This window comes from Dermacentor andersoni, chromosome 6 (assembly GCF_023375885.2).
Source record: "Dermacentor andersoni chromosome 6, qqDerAnde1_hic_scaffold, whole genome shotgun sequence".
Lineage (NCBI taxonomy): Eukaryota > Metazoa > Arthropoda > Arachnida > Ixodida > Ixodidae > Dermacentor > Dermacentor andersoni.
In genome coordinates this window covers 171527724-171549201 of record NC_092819.1, presented here as the reverse complement: position 1 = coordinate 171549201, position 21478 = coordinate 171527724, and the positions used below count along the sequence as shown (strand labels likewise).

At 45.6% G+C, this 21478-nt stretch overlaps 1 protein-coding gene across 1 annotated transcript in view; it reads right to left on the bottom strand.

The window, feature by feature from the left end:
• The window catches only part of LOC126523436 (medium-chain acyl-CoA ligase ACSF2, mitochondrial-like), a 348233-nt gene that overhangs the window by 250251 nt on the left and 76504 nt on the right, over positions 1 to 21478 (bottom strand). Inside the window, exon 4 of the mRNA XM_050172050.3 lies at positions 10370 to 10657. Within this exon, the coding sequence (XP_050028007.1) occupies positions 10370 to 10567 (198 nt within the window). The 5' untranslated portion in view covers positions 10568 to 10657. The remainder of the gene's footprint in view (positions 1 to 10369; positions 10658 to 21478) is intronic.

Below are 21478 nucleotides of genomic sequence, written 5' to 3'. Positions count from 1 at the left end.
ACAAGCAGCTTTGGCTACGTGCACGCAGGCTGCATCACCCGGTCCCAACGGGGTGACCTACGCTGCCCTAAGTCGCCTAGGTTGAACAGCGGAATGCTGTCGTGTGCATATATTCAACATTTGGAGGACGCCTAAGCTTCGCCCTTAAGAGTGGAACCCGATAGCATTTAAACACCCCTGACTGCTTTTCAGTCTGCAGCGAGGGCGTAGCGGTAAAGCATCCGCCTCGCGTGCTGGAGAACCGTGGTTCAAATCCCGGTGCCACGCAATTTCCCTTGAGGTTAAAAAAAAAGCCGCATGTTGACAAAATTGCATAAACACCCCTGCAGAGCGGCCTGATCCCGCTGACCAGAGCCGGTAATGCATTCCCTCACAAGAGCAGGATTGGCCACCCTGGTGCAGTACTTGGCCACAACCTCCTATATGAATGCAACTGTCAAAGCCCGGCCATCAGTCCCCAGCTGCTGCGAAGCAAATAACTACGGCGGCGGTCAGACCTGTGACACAGTAGAGAGTGCTAAGAATCGCTGGATCTGAACAGGCTGCCATTGGAATATAAACCTGGCAACGTTTAACGCTAGAATATCATCTAGTGAGGCGAGTCTAGCAGTCCTATTGGAGGAATCCATCATCACCATCAGCCTGGCTACGCCCACTGCAGGGCAAACGCCTCTCCCATACTTTTCCAACTACCCTGGTCATGCACTAATTGTGGCAATGTTGTCCTTGCAAACTTCTTAATCACATCCGCCCACCTAACTTTCTGCCGCCCTCTGCTGTGCTTCCCTTCATTCCGCAACCCTTATTGACCATCGGTAATCTTTCCTGCTTATTACATGTCCTGCCCATGCCCATTTATTTTCCTTGAATTCAACTCAGATGTCCCTAACTCGCGTTTGTTCCCTCACCCGATCTGCTCTCTTCTTATCCCCCCTTAACGTTATACCCACCATTCTTCTTTCCATAGCTCGTTGCGTCGTCCTCAATTTAAGTAGAACCCTTTTCGTAAGCCTACAGGTTTCTGGCCCGTAGGTGAGTACTGGTAAGACACAGCTGTTATACACTTTCCTCTTGAGGGATAACGGCAACCCGCTGGTCATGATCTGGGAATGCCTGCCAAACGCACCCCAGCCCATTCTTATTCCTCTGATTATTTAAGTATCATGATCCGGATCCGCAGTCACTACCTGCACTAAGTAGATGTATTCCCTTACCACTTCCAGTGCCTCGCTACCTATCGCAAGCTGTTCAGTGAGGTTAGGAGTACAAATGAAGCATATACGGTGCTAAAAAGCGGGCCCGTCCTGTGCCAATGGGCCTTAGTGAAGAGACGAGAACTAGGAGTCGTATTTCTGATTAATAAGTATATAGCTTGTAACATACAGGAATTCTATAGCATTAACGAGAGGGTTGCAGGTCTTGTTGTGAAATTTAACATGAGGTACAAATTGAAGGTCGTACAGGTCTACGCGCCTCCATCCAGTCATGATGACCAGCCAGTCGAAAGCTTTATGAAGACGTGGAATCGGAGATGGGTAAAGTCAAAACAAAATACACTATGCTGATGAGAGACTTCAATGCCAGGGTTGGAAAGAAGCAGGCTGGAGACAAGCCAGCGGAAGAATATGGCACATGTTATAGGAGTAGCAGGCGAGAGTTATTAGTAGTGTTTGCATTAGTATTAGTAGAACGGAATAACTGCAGATAATTAATACCTTCTTGCGCAAGTGGGATAGCCGAAAGTGGACGTGGAGGAACCCGAACAGCGAGACTAGAAGTGAAATAGACTTCATACTCTGCACTAACCCTGGCATCATACAAGATGTGGACGTACACGCCAAGGTGTCCTGCAGTGACCATAGGATCGTACGATCTCGAATTAGCGTAGACTTGAGGAGGGAACGGAAGAAGCGGGTACATAAGAAGCCGATCAATGAGTTAGCGGCAAGAGGGAAACTAGAGGAATTCTGGATCAAGCTACAGAACAGGTATACGTCTTTAACTCAGGAAGAGGATCTTAGTGTTGAAGCAATGAACGACAACCTTATGGGCATCATTAAGAAGTGTGCAATTGAAGTCGGCGGTAACTTCGTTAGACATGACACCGGTAAGCTATCGCAGGAGACGAAAGATCTGATTAAGAAACGCCAATGTATGAATGCCTCTAATCCTACAGCTAGAATAGAACTGGCTACTTTCCAAGTTAATCTGCAAGTGTAAGGTAGCTGGCATATGGATAGAATTACGTTTCAGATGGATAGATAAGTTTCATATGGATAGAATTGAGCATGCTCTCAGGAACCACGGAAGCCTAAAAGCAGTGAAGGAGAAACTAGGAATAAGCAAGAATCAGATGCATGCGTTAAGCGACAAAGCCGGCAATATCATTACTAATATGGATGAGATAGTTCAAGTGGCTGAGGGGTTCTATAGATATTTATACAGTACCAGTGGCACCCACGGTGATAATCCAAGAAGGAATAGTCCAGAGGAATTTGACATCCCACAAGTAACGCCGGAAGAAGTAAACAAAGCTTCGGGAACTTTGCGAAGGGGGAAGGCCGCTCGGGAAGATCAGGCTACAGCAGATTTGTTGAAGGATGGTGGGCACACTGTTCTAGAAAAACTGGCCGCCTTGTATACGCAATGCCTCCTGACCTCGAGCGTACCGGAATCTTGGAAGAACGTCAACATAATCTTAATCCATAAGAAAGGGGACGCCAAAGGCTTGAGAACTTACAGACCGATCAGCTTACTGTCCGTTGCCTACAAGGTATTTACTAAGGTAATCGCAATTAGAATCAGCAACACCTTAGACTTCTCTTAACTAAAGGACCAGACAGGATTTCGTAAAGGCTACTCAGAAATAGACCATATCCACACTATCAATCACGTGATAGAGAAATGTGCAGAATATAACCAACCCTCATATATAGCTTTCATTGATTACGAGAAAGTGTTCGATTCAGTCGAAACATCAGCAGTCATGCAGGCATTACGGAATCAGGGTGTAGACAAGCCGTATGTAAAAATACTGAAAGACATCTGCGGCGGCTCTACAGCCACCGTAGTCCTCCATAAAGAATGCAAGAAAATCCCAATAAAGAAGGCCGTCAGGCAGGGAGATACGATCTCTTCAATGATATTCACAGCGTGTTTACAGGAGTTATTCAGAGACCTGGATTGTGAAGAATTGGGGAAAAGAGATAATGGAGAATACTTTAGTAACATGCGATTCGCTGATGATATGCCTTGCTTAGTAACTCAGGGGGCCAATTGCAATGCATGCTCACTGACCTGGACGGTCAAAGCAGAAGGGTGGGTTTAAAAATTAATTTGCCGAAAAGTAAAGTAATGTTTAACAGTCTCGGAAAAGAACAGCAGTTTAGGATAGATAGCGAAGCACTGGAAGTGGTAAGGGAATACATCTGCTTAGGGCAGGCTGTGACTGCGGATCCGGATCATGAGACTGAAATAATTGCAAGAATAAGAATGGGATGGGGTGCGTTTGGCAGACATTCTCAGATCCTGAACAGCAGGTTGCCATTATCCCTCAAGAGAAAAGTGTATAACTGCTGTGTCTTACCAGTACTCAACTACGGGGCAGAAACCTCAGGCTTATGAAAAGGGATCTACTCAAATTGAGGACGACGCAACAAGCTATGGAAAGAAGAATGATGGGTGTAACGTTAAGGGGGGATTAGAAGAGAGCAGATTGGGTGAGGGAACAAACGCTAGTTATTGACATCTTAGTTGAAATCATGAAAAAGAAATGTGCATGGGCAGGGCATGTAATGAGGAGGGAATTAAGGTAACGGGTGGTGGTTAAGGGTTACGGACCGGATCCCAAGAGAAAGGAAGCGAAGCGGGGGGCGGCAGAAAATTCGGTGGGTGGATGAGATTAAGGAGTCTGCAGGGACGACATGGCCACAATTAGCACATGACTGGGGTAGTTGGAGAAGTATGGGAGAGGCCTTCGCTCTGCAGTGGGCGTAGCAAAGCTGATGATGATGACGATGACTGCTTTTCATGCTTCCAGGCAAGTGCAGCTGATGTAACTATAACGTTTACCAGGAAACGCTGGCAGCGAGCGCTCTGCACGCAGGCAAGCTTTCTCGTAGAAGCACGGCCTCTTGCGTGGGTTGATCTCCTGTTATTGTTTCGCTCATTTAATAGTTTAGCCTGAAAAGATATAGCATACAAGATATGCGCTGTCGGTTTTTTTTTCCTCCATTACATTTTCTTGTGTGGTGCCGTTATGAAAATTCCGAGGAATAACTTTGTAAAGATTGAAAGACATGGCACGAACAACTTTGATGATAGAAGAGTGGCTTACTATGCATGGTTCGGAATGATTTCACCGAAAAGATTGACGCGGCACGCGGGACGCCGACGCCGGATTTTCTGCGATACGGGGCCCTAAACGCTATCTTGGCATGACGGCATAGTCCCTCACGATAGAAAGTATAGTCGGTTGGTACCTTTATTCAATCTTGGAGTCTCAGCTCGACCTTACATTGTACTAACCGATTGCACTTGCAAGGTACGTCGGTCAAGCCATGGAGAGGATCTTGCTTACATGTATGGAATGGTACCTAAAATACTATAACACCTACCCTGATGTTCTGGCTGATTTTCGACGCGGACGGTCTTCAATTGACAGCGTCATTGATCGTATGACCTCAGTGCAGCAACAAAAGGCTATTAACCGTGTCTGTGCGGCACTAGTCTTAGACGAAAAAGGTGCCTACGACAACGTAACCCATGAAGCCATTCTTCAAGCTCTTCAGGCTGCAGAACTTTGAGGCCACGCCTTAAGATGGATTAGAAGCTATCTCTCAAAGGAATCAGTGGTTGTCGTTTTTTTCTTACAAAAGATGCCCCGACAAATAGATATGTGTTGTTGCGATGGTGAGCAGGTCCTGCGATGGTCAGAACGTCCACAGTTCCGTGAGATCAATCTCATCGCTGACTACCACCCTTGCGAAGTTGGGGGTCTGGGTGGCCAACGAAGTTTCCATCGATGGGTGCCGTACCAGGTGCCGGGAGAAAGGGTTCCAAGCAACGTTTAAGAGAATGGAGAAAAGGGAATACGTTCAAAAAGGTACATGGTTGAGATTACAAAACGGCTCCAACTATCGGAGCAGACTCTGGTAGCGTTTTTGCATGTCCGAGTCACACTGCTGCCGAGCGTTCTCCCTCTCTGCCTGGCTCCGCTTTTTATGCCTGCGTGGTCATTGTTCATGGTTTCCACCAATCCGATCTCAGGAGACAGATGGCGTCAGGAGACGTCAGGAGACGGCGTCGGTGAGCTGGTTGCCCCTTTCCGTGAGCTCGGTCGGAAACGCACGCACATCACTGGGCACAAACAGGGAAAGTAGGGAAAACGCACGATGACTCCGGTCCCCGGCGTGGTCATGCCAGTTCGTGCGGCTGACAGGTGACAAGAAGCGTAGCCTTGCACGGACGTTCTCTCCGGCCGGGACAGGCCAGTTTGGGCTGCTGACAGGTGTGAAGAATCGTAGTATGAGGCGTGACAACTGCATGCCGTTGGCGTGGCATCCCCCTCTTAACGGCCGCCGGGCACAAAAGTGTGCAGCTGCAGGACCTACTAAACACTAACCCGAGTAAATTCTGTTCGTCTCGTTTACCACGTCACATGATAGCTACTTCTGTGGGGACTAACAATGTTTCTGCTAATGATGCAGTTCATATATGAAATGCATTTAATGAGCATTTCGAGTCCGTTTTCACTCGCGACAATAACGTCATCGAACTAGACACCATTGCTCGTAGTAACATGTCCATCAATGACGTTAGCGTTACTGAAGAAGGGTCTTGAATTTAATTTTGAAACGTGATATTAAAAAAATCTGCTGGCCCAGACGGCATTCCGAACTTGTTCTTGGTACAGTACTTATCATGGGCCCGTCGTTACCTTACTGTCATATTTCATAAGTCCCTGGCATCTTCTACAATACCCTAATAGTTAAAAATGGCTCAATTTCTTCCTTTATTCAAGGCCGGTGACAAATATATATCTAATTATAGACCGATTTTCAACCTCTGATTCGTGCAAAATGTTAGAGCACATTATTTACAAACACATTATGGAATACTTTGAGCCACATAAATTACTATCTAATGTCCAGCACGGCTCCAGACGTGAATTCAGCACATCCACGCAGCTAACTAAAATTACTTATGACATTTGTATTAACCTCGATGCGGGCAACCGAATTGACGCAATCTTCATTCACTTTTCAAAAGCATTCGACAACGTGATTCATCCGAAATTGATGCATAAACTTGACGCCGTCCTTAAATGATCCCCTCCTTCTCATCTGGATTTCTACTTTTCTGTCCCATCAATCTCAATTTGTGTACTTTAACCTAGCTAATTCTAGGGTAGCAGAGGTACCCTCTGGAGTGTCACAAGGTTCAGTGTTGGCACCGTTGCCTTTCTTAATATTTATAAATGATTTGCCTCGTCACATAACCTCACATTTACGTTTGTATGCTGATGGCTACGTATTATATAATAAAAGTTCCTGCCTTTATGACAATTTGAGCTTCAAAAATCGCTTTCTGATTTTAGGTCTTGGTGCACTACCTGGCAAATAACAAATAATATTCGCAACACCGTCACTATGGCTCACTAATAAAACCACGCCTTCTGTTTTTTCTTACAAAATTGGTAATAGCCCCATTCAGAGCGTTAGTGAATACCTTGGTCATCTTTTCACACCCAGTATGTCTTAGTCCAAACGGATAGATTTAGTAACCTCGAAGGCACTGAAAGGGCTAGGCTATCTGCTCCGCACATTGACCCCAAGGGATACTAAACTACGGATGTACAAATCTCTAATCCGGCCTTTATATTATTCTCCTGCCTGGAATCCGCACAAGCAATATGCGACATTAATGAAATCCAGGCCATTCACAAGAAAGCGACCCGCTTCACCTGCCGCAGCAGGTTCGATTTCTGGCCTTCCGCAGCGCTTCCATCCCTAGGCTGGCAACCACTCTCAGATCGCCGACGGACGGACGTTTCTGCATTGCGTTATTAACTCATCTTGCCGGATTTAACCAGATCTGGCTCCTGCTAAACCATCCAATACTAGAAGTTACCATCTGAACATCGCGCCTTATTTCGCCCGTACAGACACTTCTAACTCTGTTTCTTTCCCCTCGTTATTGAATATTGGAATTCTTTCCCTGGTAATACTCGTTCTCTGCCTTTTAACTTATATTTAGCGACCACTGAATAGGTACTTACTTCGATTCAGCCTGTATTGTTCCTATTGTCATTCTTATTTCTCGTTGTTCTGCTTTTCATACCCACTCCTGCAATAGCCCAATAGGGCTGCAGTATGTAGAAATATATAAATATATTTCCAGTCGTGGTGTCCCACAAGGCTGAATCTTGAGCTCGATACTTTCCAGTCTCGTTCTAGTGGGGCTTACCGAAACTCTACCATGGACGACTAATGTCTCGCTCTACGCCGCTTATATTTGCACCTGGGCGTCCATCATGACACGTTCATAAGTGCGCGCCATGATACAGAAAGCGCCAACCCTGACAGCGACATACCTTCGCCGACAAGGTTTAACAACGTCTACATGAAAATGCGCACTAGTGGCATTTACACAAAAACCGGTGCCTTTCTACCCGTTGTGCATCGATGGCTAGTCAACTGCGTATAAGAAAACTCACAGGTTCTGAGGCGTTAGTGTGGATCGTGACCTCACCTGGAGTACCCATGTCTCTTACATGAAGAAAAAACTCATTTGTATTGAAAATATGTTTAAATTCATAGCTGGAAAATAATGAGGATTATCCGTGCGCTTCATGTTATAGCTATACACGGAACATTTTCTCAGAATTATTCGAAACAGTCTTCCAGTCTTGTCCAACACATGCGAGACTAATCTCCTTGCACTACAGAGCGTACAAGCCCAACCACTTCGCACATGCCTTGGCCTCCCGAGATGTTATTCGACAGCTGAAACTATTGTCCTTGTGCAGGAGCATTTTATCACCGCTCATATCGTAGTTCGGATGCTAAGAGCACACATTCGACATCTTTCCCAGCTACCGTCGCTCCATTTAGCCGGCTCGCAAGCGGGAAGACCACAGGCTACATTCTGTGGTATCCTGACGAGACACCATGACTCGATACATCTGGTTTCAAGCCTGCAAAACGCCCAACATCGCCATTGTGGTGTCTCCGGCAAATTTACGTGTGCTTCTCAGTTCATGAGATTGCTGAGAAGGTAGACTTTTCGCCGCTGGCCTTGAGGCAGTTGTCTCTGCTTCTCCTACACGAGTCACATTTTGAGTGCATAGACGTTTAGACCAACGGCTTCACCAATTCCAACAGTTCTACCGGAGCAGCGATTCTTCCATCCAACGTCGTCTCTTTGGAATTTAAATACACCCACACTACCCCGTCGACAGCAGGAGAACTTGCGCCTTTTCAAGCTGCACTCAATTACGTGTTTCAGCAGCGCCAAATCGTTGGGTCATTTTTGCGATTAGTAAGCAGACCTACAAAATCTGCAGTTTGTCCTACGTCATGCGTTACACGAGAAGCTGCTGTACGAAACAAAGCACGCTCCTAACCACGCTCTCAAGAAAGGACACGACATTGTATTTCAGTGGTTGCCGAGCCACTGCAAAATTATCGACAACGACAGCGCAGATGAAGACCCTCCCAAGGATGGATGCTGCGCGGCAGCTTCAACCTATTGCTCACCACATCACGCTTGTACGATGGAATTTACCGGGTTTCACCAGCCCACACTTGCACTCTATCGCTCCTAATTTGCTACTTGGCCTGCCATCAGGACTCCCGCCGAGGGACGAATTTACTGTGTCGCGTGTGGTTGGGCCTCGCGTTTCCAAATTCCTATTCATTGCTAATAGGAATGACAAACAATTTGGTCAATTTGGCGTGCAATTTGTGCGGATGCGATGATACTCTAGAGCACCTCCTGTGTTATTGCCCATCCTTTGATGCTCAACGACGTGCTCTACAAGCTAAACATGCCTATTATATAATGTAGTGGTCTCGGAAGAAAATATTTTGGGACCATGGTCTATGCATACTTGCAAGCGAATGGACACAAAAACCATTTTGCGTTTCTTCAAGGCTACATGACTGTACGAGCACTCGTGACAGTGGACCCTTCTCTGCGACTGACTGCAAACGACTGACTCTATTATTTTCTTCTTTCTCCTTCTTATCGGTTCTTCCCCTTTCCCTCTCCCCAAATGTAGGGTAGGCAACCGGGCGCGTCTTTGGTTAACCTCCCTGCCTTTCCCTTTTCGTTTCTCTCTCTCTATCTCTCTAGCTGCCAATGCTTGTAAGCGCCTAAAATTTTGCTCCCATGTTCTTTTAGATGGACGAACGCTACAGTTAGTGAATCGTTTAATTATATTCAACCAACATCGAGAAATTAATGCGTAATCCTGGGGGGAGCTGCTTAGGCGGAACATCTTGTTGGAAAGGGCGTGTAGCCAGAACGTTCCTGACACGTTTTTCGGTTGAGTCGGCATCTCAGTGGGAGATCCAAGATGTCCCATCGGATTTCCAGGCGATCAGTGCTTTGTTTGGAATTTTAGCGTGAAAGTTTTGTAATGCGGAAATAAAGGTCACATGGCTATTTTCTAAGGTAATTTCTGCATTATAGTGCCCATAGACAATCACTAGGACGCCCATGCCGTTTCATGTACCCGAATGCGGCGGCGTTATCGATGCAGCCTACTCGATAACATTTTCTATTCGAAACGGGGAATAAATCGCTAATATAATGTTTTTCTCTCTCACCAACATATCAGTTCATAATATTACGGAAATCCTTACCCCATCAACACGTCGCATTTTACATGGGCCCACTTGCTTCCCCTCATTCCTTCATTTTTTGTATTTGCTCCGGTGTGTGAATTGAGGTTTCGTTATGCCACTTCCTTGTCGGCAGAATGATTCACTGATCTAAGGATCAATGAATGGCTTTCAGCTTTAAAACCAATGAATATAGGCTGATGACCTGCCGCGGTGGCTTAGCGGCTATGGTGTTGGGCTGCTAAGCACGAGGTAACGAAATCAAATCCCGGTCTCGGTGGTCGCATTTCGGTGGCGCTAAATGCAAAACCGCCGACGTGCCATGCCTTGGGGGCACGTTAAAGACACGTGGTCAAAATTGTTTCGGTATCCCCAACTACGGCGTGCCTCCTAATCAAATCGTGGTTTTGGCACGTAGAAACCCAGCATTCATTCATTCGGTGTGGGGCTGATACACTATAATTTCTGGCTCGTAAGGCCATCCCACGCACCCACGTAATCGCAGGGACTAGCTCACACACCTGTTCGAGGAACTCTCCATAGCTGAGCGAGACGTTCTCAGCAGGGAAGTGCAGGGCCGTTCGGTCGGCCCACTTCTCCGCCGCTTCAGCGGCGGCTTGTCCCAGCGTGGTCTGGCGCAGCGGGGGGTGTGATGCGCCGGCGAGGTGGCTGCAAGCCCGAACAGCGAACCGCTGTGCGAGCGCCGTCAGAAATCCCATTCCTGCACGCTCCTTGTTTCCAAGCACCACGGTGAAAACTGAAGGCAGAACTCGCCAAGACTACGCTCTCGAGGGACCTGCGATAGGGACCTCGATAACGATAAGGATAAGCTTTGTTGTCTGTGTCGACACCCTGAAGGATAAGCGTGGTTGAGACACTGCGACAACCTGAATACGAAAGAACGTGCTGACTGTCAGCCAACAGAAGAAGCGCTTGTTGCTCAATTTGTTTTAAGCACGTTAAGCTTTGTAAAACAGTAGTGAGAACATCACACGAGGCGCTGAAGTAAACTCTTCCAACAGTTGTGAACTTGAGCACAAATTTACAGGCCCTATCCCATATGCACGGACTAGGCGATTTCACATCTACAATAAAAAAAACTGAAATTTTGATGCCAGCATGATACTCAGTGCTGTTCTAGATGGTATCACAGCTGAAAAATTCATTTTCAAACTCTTCACACAAAATTTTGACTCGTCTAAGCACCTGACTATAAAAACCGACATGTTTAAGCACACTATTGAAAGGCGGTTGAGTGTGAGCTGCCGGAAAATTGCAATGTACTTTCCTTTCTTTTTTCTCTTACTAAAGCGACAATTTCTCTGCCTAACCTTTTTGAAATTTTGGGTCGCCGGAACGTAATCCTATTGATATCATCATTCACAACATCCTTAGGGCCACTTGAGAACTAATACCGTAGAGGGGTGGGGGGCAGCAAGTATGTTTCAAAATCTTAACATTACTCAGCCAACTGAGTCACCACGTAAAACTTACATTGTATAAACAAGCACTGGCACAGTAAATCAACATACACGCATGAGAACGTAAGCGCTGAAATTTAAGTAGGTTTAACGAAACAACACAATCAATTAGAGGAATGACATCATAATATTACGCGTTTCTTTCATTAGCAAGTGCCCAACTATTTGAGAATCCCGTTCACTATCAAGGCGACCAGAAAATTCCATTCTTCAATTGAAGAGAGTAAGAATGATTAGGTAAGAGCTTTTGTAGATCCACGCTAGCGTTGCATACTGAAACGATTGAACAGGTGGTGAGAGGTACGGGCCGAGGACCGTAATAGCATACGTCGTGTGCAGTAGAGGGAAGCCGTAATAGAGGTTCTGATAATGAACTGTCAAGTTTTTCAGCGCAAGAGTACAGGAGTAAGACAAAAGGTCGAGATTACATACGTGATAAGATTTTACCTACTACATGACGCCATTGGTCAGAAGGATGTTGCACATCCGCCACGATGGCCTGCAGTGGCCTTTGCTAAGCCTCCTACGGTTATACGCTGGGCATGTAAGTGCACAATAACGCGAACATTGATAGCGCTACGCACGCTTAGCCGAGCACATTCCAAACTTTGCTAACCGTACTGTGGAAAAGAATCGGGAGATTTTTAACGAAAAGCTTCACCGTCTCGTGCATAAATACATATCTTTACGCGTCATATCAGGCAAGCATCGTTCTCCATGGTTCACAGCGGCATGAAAACGTCCTTTAAATAAAATGAAACAAATTTTTACAGAGCCAAGACAAGCGGTTAACCTTATCACTGGAATGCATATCTAGCCATCGCTTCAGAACGTAAGAAAGGATTGAAAGACACCACGCACGTATTTTACCACAGCACGCTTCTGTCATTGTTGATTAATGACTCCAAAATATTTTGGAACATCATTGCTGGTCCCAAGCGCAAAACATTAGCTCTTAACGACAGCAGCGGCACTGCCATTCCTCCATCACCGTGTCCTCAAGTGCTCAATGATGCCTTTTCTCAACCTTTTCTTCAGCAATTGTCTGCTCCCATCCCCTGTTTTCGCCCGGCGTAGAATCCTTTTATGTATCCAATCGTATTTGACAGTCTCAGTGTCCGAAGTTTATTCAGTAATCGAAAGGTTTCCTCGTCTTCAGCACGACATCAGTTCCTATTTTTAAAGAATACAAGTTCGCCAAGTGCCATGTTGCGACTGTACAGGGTGCTTTTTCTAGGATTTCTGCGATACAGCTTGCCAGCAATAAACACAGGTAAAACAAATCTACGCACAATACAAAGTCTTCAGGGTCAAGTGCTCCGGGTCTGTCTAGGCCTGCCTCAGAGTGCTTCAACAGTGGCTACGATAGCAATCGTTGGAGACCACCTTGTCAGGACCCACATTGAAATTGAAGTACTCAGAACCTATATAAGGCATCTGGCCAGGACTCCTCGTCACCACTTGGCCTCCCTAACAGCGGACAGACCACACACATCTTTCAGTCAAACGATAACCGCATATGATGAATCATTGCCAGCTTGTTTCATTCCGGCTGCGAGACCTTCGATTCCTCCATGGTGCCTCGCTCAGCCAAAAATCAACCTCAAAATACCTGGTATCTCGAAAAAAGCTGATCTATCATCGCCAGCCCTTAGACAGCTCACGCTACTATATTTGTACGAGAACTACCGTGACTCTACGCATATTTACACTGATGGATCTGTCCTTCCAAGCAGCTCCGCGGCGGCAATCGTCATACCAGCGAAAGCTGCAACAATCAAATTTAAGACGACCCACGCGACAACATCGACAGCAGCAGAGCTCGCAGCGCTCTTTACTGCCCTTCATCACATTGGTGATGAACCACCACACAAGTGGACAATATTCTGCGATTCGAAGCCGGCACTGCAGTCTCTACTGTCACCTTTACGACGCGGACCACACGAACAACTAATATTCCGTATTATAGAGACGTTACAACATATAAGTGATGTAGGCCATGAAATAACCTTTCAGTGGCTTCCAAGTCACTGCGGGATTATCGGCAATGAACGGGCGGATCAGGCTGCGCGCTCAGCCCATACTGAGGAGCGCCACGTCCAAATTCCTCTTTCTAGAACTGGCGCAGCACGGAAGCTCCGCCTACTTGCTCGGCAGTGCACCGCGTCGCAATGGAATGAGCCACATTTAAGAAATACGCGACTGTACTTACTTGATCCCACACTAAGTCTTCGAGCGCCATCACAGCTTCGCCGTAGAGACGCCACGCTTTTATATCGACTTTGGTTGGGCGTTCCCTATACCAAAGCCTATGCATTCCGCATAGGGACGACCGACAGCCCAACCTGTGACCACTGCGGCCATGAAGAATCAATTGGCCATATTTTGTGCGCCTGCCCGCTGTACAGTCCACAGAGGGCATGCCTTCGCCACGAACTTGACCAACTGGACGACCAACCGCTATCCGAAAAAAGAATTCTACAACATCGAAAGGACCTACCGTCACAGAAGAAGGCCGTGCAAGCGCTATTGCGCTTTTTGCGATCTACCGGCCTGTGTGAACGACTTTAACTGGAACGCCTTTTGTGTGTGTGTCTCCATGTGTGCGCATATTTTTCTTTTTTTTTTGCTTTTTCCTCTCTGTCATCTTTCTAACCCCTATCCCTTATCCCCAGTGTAGGGTAGCAAACCGGAGACTCATATCTGGTTAACCTCCCTGCCTTTCCTCTTTATTCTCTCCCTCTTTAAAGAATACAACTGTTTATTCTTCCATTAACTTGTGTGAACTGCTTATGCACTCGTTTCACTCGGGACAGTTGCCCAGGGACTGGAAGGGGGGTAAAGTTGCCGCAATATTGAAGTCTAGTGATACTCATTGCGCCACCAACTACAGACCGATATCGTTAACATGTAAAATGTATCCCATGTAAAATGTTTAAACATATCATATATTCTAATTTCGTTACATTTTTCGAAAACCAGTCGTTTTCTCATCAGCACGGTTTCTGTAAATCATTTTCCTGTGAGGCGCAGCTCATCTCTTTCACCCATGACTTATTTGACGCATTAGACAAGGGACTATTCATTGATCGTATATTCTTAGATTTCCCGAAAGCATTTGATCTTGTTAATCACCAACTACATTGTTTAAAGCTCGGCAAACTAAACATTGACCCTAACATTATTTCATTTATGGAGAGTTTTTTGCGTAACAGAACTCAATTCGTCAATGCTAATAACGCTGATTCTTCACAATGTTCTGTTTCCTCAGGCGTGCCTCCAGGTTCGGTGCGGGGGTCGTTATTGTTCCTAATATATAATAATGATCTACCAAACTCTATTGACTGCACAATAAGACTTTTTGCAGATTACTGCATTATTTGCCGAGTAATCTGTTCCGTTTCAGTCCCGACTTAAAGTATCTAGTTGTTGTACCACTTCGCTGATCAAACTGAATTCTAACGAATGTAAATTTATGCGTGTTTCACGCAGGTCTGCTAACGTGAATATTCGTATGTGCCATATTTCAGTCTGTATACTTGAACACTAAAGGCGTATAAATATTTAGGGGTTCATATAACCTATAGTCTTTCATTGCAACTTCACGTCAATCATATTGTTAAGAATGCTAACCGCATGCTTGGTTACTTGCGCCGTAACTTTTCTATGGCTCCATCTTCATTAAAGCTAGTACCTTAAAAACCCTAGTGCAATCTAAATTAAAACACGAAAGCTCGATATGGCACCCGGGCCTCGAAACCATTACTAATCATTTCGGATCGGTACAGAATCGCAGCGCCCGTTTTATATTGTCTAACTTCACTCGCAGTGCTAGCGTTACTGCAATGAAAAGTCCTTTCTTAGTCTTTCCCTTCATAGTCTTTCCCTCCATTGCTACTTTCTCACAAGATTTATTACCATAATCACCAACTAGGAAGCGATGTTCTTTCTGAGCCATCATTCATATCACATCGCATAGATCATCGCCCTAAGGTAAGCATTCCATAGTGCAGGACGAATGCGTGTTTCTACTCAGTTATACCAAAGACAGGCAGCGATTGGAATTACCTGCCCACCTCTGTTGACAATATTTCTGACACTTGTTTGTTTAAAACCGCCGCGCAAAATTACATATTTGAATAATCTGCCTGGCTACCTGTTGTGTTCGTGCGTTTCGCGTAATATTGTGCTTTTTATTGCTATTTTTCAGAATGTTTTTTTTTTTGCTGTATTATGACTAAACCCCTTTTTCGCACTCCCTTCTGTAACGTCTCGCGGGGCCTTGAAGGCGCTGAAATAGGTAGGTAAATAAATAAATAAATAAATAAATAATCCTGAGGTTGTGGGTTCAAAAGCCACCGCCAGCCAGCTATTCTTTTAGCTACTTTCTTTTCTGTTTAGCATATCATTTGTACCCTTCAATTGAAAAATTCTGTAATGAAGCAAACGCGCCTCGTGTTTTCGGTAGCAGTTCGAAGACGACGATGACGACGCGTGCTGTGATTGCAAGAGAGTCTGGGCTGTTCGCTGATGCTAGGCTGCTGCTGGACTTATTACAATCTTTCATTAAATCTCATTACGTTTGGTGGAGGTTACCATGACTGGCGCGAAAGTCGCACCTACGGAACCCGTGGCAGTCGTCGTCATAGCATCTTTTGTAGTGCAACGCGCGTATAATGCAGAGGTTGTGCATTCGGCCCTCACCGTCAGCAAGTTGCGTTTTCCTCGATTTCACAGTAGCCTTTAATTAGTCTACTTCAATTAAGAACTGCACATAATATATCCTATGCTTCCCGTGTTTTTTCATTATCTCTTGGTTTCATATGGTTCTGAATAACAAATACGCCGATCGTTCGTACAAAACGGTGTCCTTACAAAACCGGGCCCTCGGTTCCCCTCCTTTTCGTACAATACATGACAATCGGCTGTCTTGTGCTCATGGCCGGCCAATTCGTCGTTCTCGCAGGCTACTAATTTAGGAGTTTTACGTTTTACGTTACAGCCAGTAATGTCTTCTTTTTTCTTGTAACAGGCTGTTTATTCTGTCTAAGGCACAAAAACACTTCATATGCGTTTTCTTTGCCTCTTCCATAACTTCTAATATTTTTCAACAACTATTTATACTGCGTTTTTGAAAAGTTGGTCAGTTTCAAATGCCTATCCTTCTTGAAACGTTCCTTTGCTACTAGGCTTAAAGTGCTCAAACGGCTATTCGTGCAGTTCTTACCATAAGTGTTAATTGTGATCTTGTGTTTAAAACGTTCTTAATTGTGCGCGATAGTTCACTCTATTCTGTACAAGCATGCTCCTAAATATGCTGAAACAAATATTCCCGCTGTAAATATGTGCGTGAGCATTAGAATATTCGATATTCGTTTTCGATTCGTGTTCAAAAAAATCGATATTCGATCGCATATCTCTAGTATTTACATACTGGGTTATGAGAGCTTAATTTTTTCATTACATTCAGATTCGAAGGTTGCCACTAAAGCATGATTCAATAGAACACAAGCAACGTAGCTTTCCAAGCATCAAAATGCATTTAGTCCGCATACTACCCCTAATTTTTTTTTTTTTTTGTGCTTCTCGGCGTTCCTGGTAGCACGATCAGATTCTGTGGAACGCCCTTGGCTGCATGTTGTTAACACAGCAATGAGAATTACCCTAGCTTCGTACACGTAAGATACCGCATTTCCGCGCTTGATCTAACTGGAATCCGCCGTGAATTACTCATTGGTCCGAAAGGCGTGAGTAACGGAAGCGATTTGTTCAATCGCGCGTCAACGAGCTAAGCCGTTTGGATGTAAGGCATTTTTTTACGCAGTCGATATGTCTTATTCGTCTTATGTGTTTTAAATCTGACCATAAAAGTTGTTACACTTGCTTTTCGTAAATTAACCCTTTGATGCGCTTGTCAAGCGTCTAGCAAACCAATGGATTTAGGGCACGGCTGAACCCCCAGCTTTTAAACACACTGAAATAGGTTTTTCCAATAATAAAGCAACATCAGTACAGTGAGCGTGAAGAGTACAGAGTGTGAAGCAGTACAGAGTGTGAAGTACAATCACAATGTGAAGACGACCAGTTTGAAGGTAACCGTTCGTTCTTCATGGTCATGGAGCGTAGGCATCGTACAGCGAGTTTCGGCCGCTTGCATGCATCGTTTGAATATTAAGCTGTGTTCAAGAAGGTCATTTTTCATACAAACTTTCTAACTTATTAGTCGTTAAAATATCTGAAACTATTCATTGAAGTCGCTAAAAAGGTAACTGATTGCTAAATTGCAAACTTTGCCGTAAGCAGACAAAAGTCACTAAGTCTAGCGTGAAAATCTCCAAAATGGCCACACTGATTAATTACCACTAGATTGTCAAAGCAAATCTGATTTTGTCTTTTAAAAGATGGGTAGGTTAGACGGCCCCAACAAACACGGGATTATGCAAGTGATGGTAGATTGAACTTGCTTTGCACAGCCTAGTGACAGCTTTCTCAGCAATGCGGGATTGGAAGGCACGTCCTGCAGGCGTCTCGCATCGCAGACTACGGGGTTAGCTGCTTAGTGCGGTCGACCGAGCGTCATCTGCTACAGAATGCGGCGGCGAGGCCTGAAAGGCAATCCTATCTGCCCAAGCAGGGTGTAGGTAATAATGAAATCACACCTCGCTAAGCGCAATTCCGAGAGAAAGCTTGGCTTCAGCTGTTCTTGCAATTATAGAGTGTGCAGCCGTCAGTGCCCGCTTTCACAAGTGTGTGTGCGTATGAAGGTGGGCGGTAAATGGCCTACGTTCCCTTGTACTTCTGACTGCGAGGGAGGGGGGGGGGGCATGCCTTTCCTCCCCAGCATACACGCCTATGACATATATGGTGTGACGCAAGCCAAGGCTAATATGAACATATCTCGCTCGATGACCACGAGCATTCCCTGTAACAACACTGGCGTGATAAAGAGCACTGGCAGCATGAAGCGAACGCTTCGTTCTGCCTATAGATTAACCGTGAGAGCGCCTTCCCCGGCCAAATAAGTCAAAGCAGTTTGAAAGTACTGGGAACGTCAATTGCACTGTTGAGGTTCCTAATATGACAGACCAAGTAGACCGAATCAATGCCTACATCAAATCCTGAAAGGCAACTGCTGACTTGTGGAGGTGGGGAAATTTACCAAATGGAACCGAGTGGACCCTGTGCCCTATATAATTATGGGTTATGAGTGCCCTGAGGAGCCAATGTGGCCGAGACTCCGCGTGGAGCTGGTGAAGAGGCCAGGCCCCATTAATAGGCCTCCATGCGGCTCTGTGTAGACTCGAGTGATATTGGTCGAGACCCAGGCGCCATATTCCCGGCTTTGAAAAGTGGGGAAGCAAATGGCCTACTTTGCCCCCCACCAGTCTTGAGAGTGCGGGGGGGGGGAGGCAAGTTCCCCCCTTGCACTCCCGGTAGATATGTCTATGCACTATGCACTACGAATGTAGTGACACTGAGTGCACTACGATTTGAGAAGTCGCCCGATACGCTGAATATTGCCGCCAGCTGGCTCGGTCACTGTCCAGCAAAGATCAGCGGAGTCAGAAGATCAGACTGGCAGTCATCAGGCTCTGTCGGTTCCCGTGTTTGGCTGTGGATACCGCACCACACCCCTGACCTTTCTTCTAAACTACTTGCGCAGTACTACGGTCCATGCCGGATCATCGACGACACCTCACCTGTGAACTATATTGTTGAGTGCGTCACACCATCACCGGACCTTTGTTGTCGGAGTCGCGAGACAGTGCCTGTTAGCTGGCTGAAGCCACATTACGACCCCCTTATCTTGCCTGTTGCCTGAGGCGCCAGGATGGCTCTGTTTCACAACCGGGGCCAATGTAATGAAGCAGACGGGCCGCGTGTTTTCAGTAGCAGCTCGAAGATGACGACGACCACCGGTGCTGTGATTGCGAGAAAGCTCGGGCTGTTGCTGTTGCTAGGCTGCTGCTAGGCTAATTATCACCTTTAAGTAAATCTCATTACAACTAGAACAATTTTTTCCTGCATTTTGCTTGGCTTCACCTTATGCTGAATTCCTAAAATTGTGGCTAACAAAAATAGGGCACTTGATTTCTCCCTCGCGTTGACGCGACAATCGTAATTTGAGAAGGTGCAGCTGGTTTTGTGAAGATTGCAACACAATAATTAACTCTGATAGGGATACCAGACGTCAAAAATGCACTTGAACTTATAGCGCGCGTAAGTTTCGTAAACTAAGCCGTATACGGCTGTTGCTCCCTCGTAGCCTAAACATTAGATTGTCTGAGCATAGGCGGTCGCTTACGGGTAATGCCTACTCACATGTCGCACCGTATTGCTCTGAGCATGGGTGCACTCCAATCTATCAAGACACCGCGATACTTTCGGCGCATAGAAATCAGACTACGGGGGAGATTATTCAGGCCTACTATATGATGAAGAAAGGATCGCGTTGTGTAAGCATGCCATCATTAAATTTGTATGACAATGAATTTGAATTTTAAACCGCCTCATAGTGTAGCATTAGATTACAGGATCTTGCGTTTTTGCTTGCGCACTGGTAGAGGCGCCATCGATGGGAGAGCACGTGTGTATGGGTTGTAGTAGATACGTTTGTGTATGCCTTCTGATAAAATTTGTTGTTAGTTCAGCGCTGTCCTGTGTATTCCTGCCTTCTGTCTTCGTCGTCTTGCGCCACCCCTTCAAGATGTACAACTCGTACACCTACTGTGCTTGCAGTCTTTTTGGGCCTATGTGAAAAGCCATTAATATAAGGAATGATGGTCATGACCGAGGGCCATTGCTGTTTCTCTTTGTGGCTGCTTTCCTCTCAGTGATTAACGTGAAGTCATTTGGCCAAGCTGCTCAAAAACACACTTGAAAAGCTTGCAGAGGTCAAGCGTTGCAACTGGTTGCTCAGTGCTCACTGCCACCTCGCGTGGGCACGATCAGAGAACGGCACGATTCATGGCAACGGCGGCAATTCGTCGTTTCACTAGCTTCGAGTGCGCTGAAGAAAGCACGTTCTTCCTAGACTGTGAGGCATAGGTCCAGCATATTTGATCCTATAGAAAGACGACCACCAAGTCTAAAAACCTTAATTCAGATCCTACAGCATAATTTTTGTTGTGAAGTCAAGCAGAATTGGGTCACACGCACCATATATACATTTCATACCCTTGGATATAGTGCACCTGTTGAAGCTTTAAGGTTACAAGGTTACCTACACACTTGAACACTTTGGACACTTTTGATGATTGCATACTGCTCTCTTGATCTCTGTCATGCCGCGCCAGCAGCAAGTCACTTAGGGCCGGAGCAAGGAGAGATACTGTGCACGTGCTTTCTTCCTGGAGCACAAACTTTCTTTGTAGTTCACAACGGAAGAGAGTAGGCAGTAGTTCGCGGAGGCTATTCATGCTCGTTCCGCAGTCGTTTTCAAATCTGACGATGCCATAGCTATCAGTGCTGTTGCAGAGATTCTTTAGCAGAAAAATGTTTAAGCACGAATGATCGTTTTCACAAACAACGATCACTGAACCTAGTTATCAGTCCACCTTCGATAATCTATCAGATTAGGTGACTGCGATTGTTTCCGACAATCATGGTTTCACTGAAAACTGATCAACAGCGTCTTGTTGCAATAACAGTCTGAATGGAGTCTCTCTTAGCCTGCTCATTCAACAAGAATCAGCTTCTTAGCACGGTCACGTATTTTGGTTTAAGCGTCACGCTCTACAAGTTGTAGTTGCGCCGCGTTATTTACGGTAACTAAGCCTAGTATTGGCTCATTGTTGTGTGACAAAATGAAGATTATTATTACAAGCCTAATTGATGTAAAAAGTTAAGCGGGTGACGATGTGACTGCATTTTCTCTGGAGCTAGAAGACGATCCTTTTAACACTGATGTATTTCTAAGCTTTTATTGTGGGAAAACTGCACAGTGGATCGGGAGTTACGCCGTGCGGTTGTTTCTGAAGGAACCGTTGCCAGCCTGGATTCTTCACTTAGGAGTACTGAATGATGGACGAGTTGGTATTTCAATATGACAAAAAATAGCGCCAAAAGTAACAACGGACGAGAAAGGAACACGATAGGAACGCAGTATCATGTTTCGTATGATTCTGGCTGCGTTCATATCATGTTTCT